Below are 9035 nucleotides of genomic sequence, written 5' to 3'. Positions count from 1 at the left end.
CACCCTAGGGGCAATCAGGGGAAACCACCTCTTGAAGCGACTACTAAGTCCGCGAGTTGCAACAGGCGAGGGCGTGGGAGGTGCAGTAGATGTGTTTCGCCAAAAGGTGTAAACCCTAGGGCGCCTCCACCCCTCTATTTATAGAGGTTCCTAACGGGCCTCTGGGTCTGAGGCCCATTAATACTTCTAAACCTAATCCAACTCGGATCACATCGGAATTGAGCTTCCAGCCCCTTAAGTGTTTGACCCTATAGGTTCGGATACGTATAGACATGGCCCGAGTACTCCTACTCGGCCTAATAGTCGGTAGCGGCCTCTAGCAAGACATGCCAACTCCTATACGCACACGAAGATCATATCAGACGAACCATCACAATATTAAATACATGCTATTCCCTTTGCCTCATGATATTTGGTCTAGCTTCAAGCCGACCGCTCTTTCTCGATCCTATGATTTGGAATCCCTTTGTAGGTTAACTCTTAACCGTACGTAGCATGGCCATGCATTTTCGGATCCGATCACTCGAGAGTCCCAGAGATATCACTCTCAATCAGAGAGGGGCAAATCCCATCTTAATTGACCATGTCTCATAGCATGCTTCTTGACAAACCCGAAAGCTACCTTTATAACTACCCTATTACGGCGTAGCGTTCGATAGCCCCTAAGTAAGTCGATCCACATCTTGAGTACATGTGACAATCTTAGATCTAAGGATAAAGCGTATATGTTGTGTAAAGAGAGAACTACTTCTTGTGTTGGATCAGTCCTAGCACATGTCTCCACATGTGCCCACATTATTAGCTCAACATCTCCATGTCCATGACTCGTGAATTATAGTCATCAACTAATACATGTGCTAGTCTAATATTCATGTGTGTCCTCACATGAACTCCGACTAGGGACAACTTTAGAATAACCATACAAGTAAAGAGTTTCACATACAATTCACATAATTGCAAATCAATTTAAGTAGCCTTTAATGGATATTCAAGGAATACAATATAAATCATGGATACAAATGGAATATCATCATCTCTATGATTGCCTCTAGGGCATACCTCCAACAGTCTCCCACTTGTACTAGAGTCAATCTAGAAGGTACCTAATACCCATAGCTCTTACATGTGCATCATGTTTAGCCTGCGGGAGTGGTTTTGTCAACAGATCAGAAATGTTCAGATCCGTGTGTATTTTGCATATCTTGATCTCACCCTGGTTAACGAAGTCTCGAATGGGATGAAATCGCCGCATTACGTGTTTGTTCTTCTGGTGGTTCCTTGGCTCCTGCGAACGGCGGACGGTCCGCCGGGTAACGGCGGACGGTCCGCCGTTCATCGGGCTGACCCCGAGATCTAGAACAACATGAAAATCCTTCCCCCAAATCTCTTGATTTCCAATGGTACTGATGATTGAGAGAGTTCACAGAAGAAGACAGAGGTGAATCCCCAACATGCAAACCCTTATCCATGGACAAATAAACAAATCCACATGAAACCCTAACCATCATTGAACAACCAAGAAAATGAAAAGAGATCGAAGGAATACCGTCCAGTCATGGTGAGGATCCTACGGACGGTCCGGAATCCTTCCTCGGATGGTCCGGGAAAGTCTCCAAAGCTTAACCCTAGGAGAGGATCTTCCTCTACAAGTGGAGGAGAAGGGGATGAAAGAAAGTGTTTTGAACAGTTGGAGGAGAAAGGGTCCGTCCAGATAAGGCACGCGAGGCGCGGGTCCACTGTGGCACCCCTGTCGTGGACGGTCCGCAGGGAATAGCGCACACGGTCCGCGGGTTGAGGAAAAACTGAACTATCAGCTGAAAGTTTCTGTTTCCTTTATCGGATGGTCCGCGGTAACTATCCCGCATAGTCCGCGCACAGCGGACGGTCCGCAGTAACTATCCCGGACAGTCCACGCACAGCGGATGGTCCGCAGTAAATATCGCGGACGGTCCGCAACTTAAGACAGAAACTTTTCTCCCATTTTTTCGCCGTCCAGATAAGGCACGCGAGACGTAGGAGGAGGAGGACGACGAGGAGGAGGAGGAGGTGGGAGCGGGGATGGTCGTGGAGGAGGGCGCGGGCGGCTTCTGCGCGGATGGGAGCGTCAAGAAGGAGGGAGCGGACGACCGATGGGAGAGAAGGAAAGGGTGCGCGGGTTTTGGGGTGGATGTAGATGCTGAAGGCAAAGATGCGGATGCTAGAGGAACCGAGAAGCATTAAAATAAATAAATTTCTTCTTAGTTACCAAAATCAAGTGATAGCTCAATGGTTTGTTTGCTGCTTTGGTACTTGTACACTACGGTTCGATTCAGTGATGCATCACAATTTTTTTTTGCTTTTTTCTCATTTTATTCCTAAATTTTTGCCAGTTTTTTATTCCTAATTTTTTTGCTTATACAATTCCAATATATATTTTCTTAAGTTCTAACACAATGTCTATGAGTGAATGCTATAGGTTTCAATCACAAATACAAAGATAAGTGTATCACTAGCTTTGTGCATGACAATCCTATATGGTTTCATCCCGCTATGGTTTAGTATCCTGGTGTCACGAACCCAAATCTTACATTAGTAAAGATGTCATGCCGCTGCAAAAAGAACGAGTAGCTCAATGGTTTGTGCGATAAATCCTGTCCTTCAGGTGCTCATTTACCAATTTGCACTGAAACATTGTTTTAGCTCCCACATGATATTACCTCAAGGCAAAGAAGGTGACATTGAACATGATACACCTATATGATATGCCATATATATAGATTTGATCAACCAAGAATTCAACTTGACTATTTATATGCCCCTGATACCTTTGACACATTCAAAAAAGGGCATTTCATTGTAGAGTAAGTAAATAGTGAAGCAAATGCCAAAATGTTAGTACAAGTGGTTGAGTAACACCATGGAAATAAAACCACGTGAAAGAAAAAAAGTTTTCTGAGAGATTAGGAAAAAAATCACCTAATTTGGACACCAAATGCGACATCTAAACATGTTTAGCATTTTTACGATGGATCAAAATTAAAAAAAGAAGATCATCATGAATTGAACTAAAACCCAACGCCGACAAGTGGGACCCGTCCATTAGCTTGGCGCCTGATTTTTTTTATTTTCCCCAAAAATTAGCTTGGCGCCGTCCGCTACTCGTTTACCGCCCATCCTACCGCCGGAAAAAAAAAGAAGATCATAACCTCCCACTTCCTCCTTATCCTTCCCATCTCGGTTCTTTCCTTTGCCTCCTCCATCTCGGTTCCCACTCGTCGGATCCCTTCTGCACCCGCCGGCGCCACCCCTGGTATTCCCCGGCGTCGCCGCCCTTGCGAGGCCCCGCCGGCGCCGCCCCTAGTAGCCCACGCTAGCTTCACCCCTGCAAGCTCCCGCCTACGCCACCGCCCCTGCAAGCCACCGATGCTGCCCATGGAAGCCGCCTGCGACGCCGCCCCTGGAAGCTGCCGGCGACGCCATCCGTGGAAGCTGCCCTTGGAAGCTGCCAGCGACGCCGCCCCTAGAAGCTGCCGGTGACGCCGCCCCTGGAAGCCGCCTCGATGCCGCCCCTGGAAGTTGCTGGGGACGCCGCCCCTTGAAGCTGCCTCGACGCCGCCCCTGTCTAGGTATGCTGTACATACCCAAGAGTCCTGCCGGGTGTTTTAACTACGGACGGTCCACAGTTCATCTGGCGGACGGTCCGCTAAGGACCTCCAGAAACTATTCCTGCCGGTGTTTGAACAACGGACGGTCCGCCGTTCATTTGGTGGATGGTCCACTGGGAGCGGACGGTCCACGACTTCTACAGCGGACAGTTCGCTTAAGGCCTCCAGAAACTATTCCTACCGGTGTTCGAAGAACAGACGGTCCGCAGTTAATTTGGCAGACGGTCCGCTGGGAGCGGATGGTCCGCGACTTGTGCAGCGGACGGTCCGCTAAGGGCCTCCAGAAACTATTCCTGCCAAGTGTTAATTAAGTTTTTCCATTATGTAATTAGCCTTGTTTGATAAGATGATACCTAGACCTATTTATGACATTCGTACACTAATAGATGCTATTGGTTATGTCATTGCATGGCCCCGTTCGCATGTAAGTTTTTTTCTCAAAGATTTAGTTGGTTGAACGGTAGTTGTGGATGGGACGGTTGTTGGGAATGTTTTACTAATTGCTCCTTAGCTTGGGCTATGATGCTTTATTATTGCTCATATATCATTCGGGTGGATATTCTTGTTAATTAATGTTTGTCATGGTCGTTGCAGGGAGTACTTCTTTGGGAAGATTGTGTTGTTCTTGTTCTTTGATAGTGTGAAGAATGTCAGATGAAGACAGGAGGTGGATGCGTATGTCCAGATTTACTTCTGAATGGCAAATAGGATTCAAGAACTATGTTCAGAGTATATTTGAAGGCACATCTAAAGAAGAAACTGCTCCATGTCCATGTACTCGATGCCGTTGCATGGCTTATCGAACTGAAAACGAGGTTCGAACTCACGTGGCACAGAGAGGGTTTGATGATAGTTTCATCCGAGGAGAAGGTAATGGTGAGCCTTTAGCTGAGAGGGACAATGCTGATGAAGGCACAAGAGGTCATGTGGATGGTTCCCACGAACTGGTTTCTTCACTGATCAGCGGTGTTATACATGGAGAAGTCATAGGAAATGATGAGGAAGAGCCAAATGAGAGTGCAAAGAAACTTTATCGGTTACTAGAAGAGGCAAATAAGGAATTGTATCCAGGTTGCAAGGGGGTTACAAAGGTTTCTTTCATTGTCATGCTATTTCAAATTAAGTGCATGCACGGTATTAGTAACAGTGGCTTGGAGCACATACTTCGCTTGTTCTTGCTTGTGCTTCCTGATGGCCACTATATCCCAACTTCCTTGGAAAAAGTACGTAAGGTTGTTCGAGATCTTGGCCTTGACTATGATTGTATACGAGAGCATCAACATCTTCACTGATGCGTTGGCATAAGGATGAACTGGTGCATGATGGGAAAATGCGTCACCCTACAAACTCGTTGGCATGGCAGCATGTGGATGGCGAGTATAAGAATTTTGCATCAGACCCTCGCAATGTAAGGCTCGGTCTTGCAGCTGATGGCTTCAATCCATTTGGGATGTTGAATGTTGCATACACTTCATGGCCTATCATCCTAATCCCTTACAACTTGCCTCCTTGGTTGTGTTTGAAACAATCGTATTGGATGATGTCTATGTTGATACCAGGGCCAAAATCTCCTGGAATGAATATTGATGTCTATTTGCAACCCCTAATTGATGAGCTAAAGGAATTGTGGGTTAAAGGTGTTGAAACATGGGATGCAAAGGTGAAGAAGAATTTTACTCTTCGTGCGCTTCTACTATGGACCATAAATGATTTTCCTGCCTATGCCATGCTATCTGGTTGGAGTACTAAAGGAAAGTTTGCATGTCCATACTGCCACAAAGATACAGACTACTCATGGTTGAAATTTGGGTCAAAGCACGGCTACTTGGGTCATCGCCGGTTTCTACCTCAGAACCATAGGTGGCGTAGGAACAAAAACAGCTTCAACAACAAGACAGAGATGAGGGAGGCACCTGTGACATTGACTGGTGCACAGGTTATACAGCATTATGAAAGTTTTGAGCAACCAAAATTTGGGATAGCCACAAAGAAGAGGAAGCAGTGTGAAGAAGAGCGTAGGTGGCACAACTGGAGGAAGAAGAGTATATTTTTTGAGCTGCCTTACTGGAAAAAATTGCTTGTAAGGCATAATTTAGATGTTATGCACATCGAGAAAAATATCTGTGAGAGCATAATTGGGACATTGCTTGACATAGATGGTAAGTGTAAGGATAGTGACAAGGTGCGGCTTGGCATGCAACATCTTGGGATAAGGCAAGATCAGCATCCAGTACTAGAGAATGGTCAGTATACTTTGCCACCATCACTGTACTCCTTAGGCAAGGATGAGAAGATAATGTTATGTACATTCTTAGAAGGAGTGAGGATGCCTGATGGTTACGCGTCTAATATAAAGAGATGCGTGGATGTTAATGGCTGTAAGATTTCTGGACTGAAATCACATGACTATCATGTTATTTTGCAGAAACTGTTACCCTTAGTTGCACGCCACATATTGCCTGAAGATGTTGCTAGACCATTGATTGAGCTTAGCAAGTTTTTCAATGCGCTATGTTCAAAGGAGCTGGTGCAAAGTGACATTGAAAAACTAAGTTCTTCAATTGCAGAGACTTTATGTCGGTTTGAGATGATATTTCCACCAGCATTTTTTGATATTATGATGCACTTGCCTATTCATTTAGCTGAGGAGACTAAAATTGGAGGATCAGTGTGTTATCGGTGGATGTATCTGATCGAGAGGTATCTGCGTACACTTAAAGGATATGTTAGAAACAAGGCACAACAAGAAGGTTCAATAGCAGAGGGATATATCTCAGAGGAGTGCATGACATTCTACTCTCATTTCCTAGAAGACATTGATATGAAGCTGAATCGCCCAGCGCGTCATCAGAGCAGCGTGGTGAATGAACCACTGGCTGGGCCTAGCATCTTTGGGAACATTGACTATAGTAAGAAAGGCTGCAAAATTGAGCCTATTTCTAGATTTGACATGCTGCAGATGCGGCACTACATATTATCAAACTGTGACGAGGCAATTCCATGGATTAAGTAAGCTGTTACTACCACCTATTTTGTGTTTTTGTATTTTTTCATAGTACATAAGTAAGAGTAGAATATTACTCATGATTAATGTTGCACTAATGTAATCTGTTTGTTCCAACCAATAATATATAGTGAGCATAAGGAGCTAATGAGAAGAACTAGCGCACATGGCGTTGATAAGCGTCATAGGGAGCATTTTGTTGGATGGTTTGAACGTAAGGTGAGCAATGTTTTCATATACATGTAAAAAAAATAGAAATTGTCTTATTTATTTATTTGAATTGAGTGCAGATGAAGGTAGTTTATGCAAAATGGAAGATTAGTGATGAGCTATATGCCCTTTCTCAGGGTCCCCATTATATGGCCCGTGTTTTCAGCAGATGCTTCATCCATGATTTCCTTTTCCGAATGGCTTCTACAGAGGTCAGCTTTAGTACACAAAATTCTGGAGTTTTAGTGAAGGGTGATGATAGTACGGGAAATATGGATTAGTATGGTGTCCTTAAAAAGATAATCACATTAGATTTCCCTAGTTAAAAAGAAGTCATATTATTTGAGTGTGATTGGTACGACGTTCCTGCCGCTACTAAGAACAAAAGTAGAGGCTACAGTAAAGATCAATATGGGATTATAGATATTGATACAGCTCGTCATCGATATGTAAATGATCCTTATGTTCTGGGGACTCAAGTTGAGCAGGTTTTTTATGTCAAATGCGCAAATAAATCCAACTGAAGCAGTGTTGTTAGAATGAAGCCTAGGACTTTGTTTTCCATGCCAGAACTAGAAGATACTGAACAACAAGGACATATTGATATTGACTTACTTGACGTCGGTGTGGAGGCTATGAATATTTCTAGCCAACATGAAGTGTTGATAAATTGGGCAAGGAATGACCTCCAAGGAGTGACTGGAGATGCTAGGGTCATTGAAAAAGCTATACCTGTGCCAGAACCAAATAATGAAGACTTAGTTGATGAACATGATGATAATGATGACACCTACATCGACGATGGACATGTTGCACCTGTCAATTCTTTAGGCCAAGGACAGGATGATGAGTTTTTTACATAAATGTGATTCTATAAGTATTGGTGTGATTTTTTTAATTGAAGGCTTAGTACCTGTGAAATATTGAACTCAAATATTGTTATGGGCATACATATTTGTGTTGGTGTTGAAAATTCTTATCTCTGTGAATGTTTTGTACTCATGGACTCAAATGCTCTCTGCTCCCTGTCACCTTCCAAGTGATTTTTCTTTATTTTGGTTTTCCTCTATCAGCTTCTATTACTCTATGTACATTTGTTTTGCTCCCTGCTCCGACTACTTATTGCTTATTTTATTACTCATTGCAAAGTTATTTTTATTCACATTGGGGGCATTTCGCATGTTTGCGTTTGTAGAAGTAAATATTTCACACGATAATGTTTGATGCTTATAGACGAAATTTGTTTTGTCCGTAGCAACGCACCGGCACAATCCTAGTATAGATCTAAACATAAACGTATGCAATGACCTAATTAGAGCTACCAATTTTATTTTTTCCCCAAAATATATCACATTCTTGACACTAGTGCACGAATATCAAGCCTTTTAATGAAGATTTTACGTAATTGGTCGAAAGATTAGCACACTAGGGGCGGGCTCCAGGCTCTAGTGTATATGATATACAATACAAACGAATAAATTTTAGTGGCAATAAAAATTATTCTGGCAACCAAATATACTCAAATGTAGCCACATATGATGCTAGTGGCAATAGAACGTCAACGGATGCAACGAATGACTTTTTCGATGTAATATAATAAGATCTTTTGCAACACAGGACAAGATTAAAGCAACATAGTTTCATCGTGGCCATATTCACAACTACTTGCAACTAATCTTTTTTTGGATGCAATATAGAAATAGCTTTTGCAACGCAGGTCAAGATTGAGACGATGTAATTACACCATGGCCATATGCACAGCTACTTGCAACCAACTTTACAATGGTAGCAACAACGCCTAGCTATCACAACACAAAATTAATATTATCACAACTCAACACTAGTCATGGCAATATGAACCTATACTTGCAACCACCTTTTCCACTGTAGCATTAGTGCCTCCCTCTTGCAGCAGAGCTTATAACTAATGCAACACACAATTTTTGTGGCCATTAGGCCCATATATCGCTACCAATTATGCCGTTGGTTGCCATAGAACCAAATATTGCAACCAAATGTGTGGTGTTGCGAAAACAAGTGGTGCTAAAAGGGTCAAATCCTTGTAGTGCCACCAGCCCCCGACCCCGCCTACGCACAGGCCAGGCGCGGCGCGCCAGACCGCCCGACCTCGACAGCCGCGCTGCACGCCTCGCACCGGCGGCGGCGCGACTGCCGCA

General features: G+C 43.7%; 1 protein-coding gene across 1 annotated transcript; it reads left to right on the top strand.

Moving 5' to 3' along the window:
* Positions 1 to 2058: 2058 nt before the first annotated feature.
* On the top strand, positions 2059 to 6657 carry LOC101786371. The gene is made up of 2 exons (XM_012845979.1): positions 2059 to 2182; positions 5204 to 6657. The coding sequence occupies exons 1-2, from the start codon at positions 2059 to 2061 to the stop codon at positions 6655 to 6657; spliced, it is 1578 nt and encodes a 525-aa protein (XP_012701433.1).
* Positions 6658 to 9035: the final 2378 nt, after the last annotated feature.

Source organism: Setaria italica, chromosome V (genome assembly GCF_000263155.2).
Source record: "Setaria italica strain Yugu1 chromosome V, Setaria_italica_v2.0, whole genome shotgun sequence".
Taxonomy (NCBI): domain Eukaryota; kingdom Viridiplantae; phylum Streptophyta; class Magnoliopsida; order Poales; family Poaceae; genus Setaria; species Setaria italica.
This window is presented reverse-complemented; position numbering and strand designations above follow the sequence as displayed.

Coding starts and splice junctions, on each gene's coding strand:
- LOC101786371 (XM_012845979.1), top strand. CDS start 2,059: ATGGTCGTGGAGGAGGGCGCGGGCGGCTTCTGCGCGGATGGGAGCGTC. Junction 2,183..5,203: donor GGTGGATGTAGATGCTGAAG/GCAAAGATGCGG, acceptor TGTTGATACCAG/GGCCAAAATCTCCTGGAATG.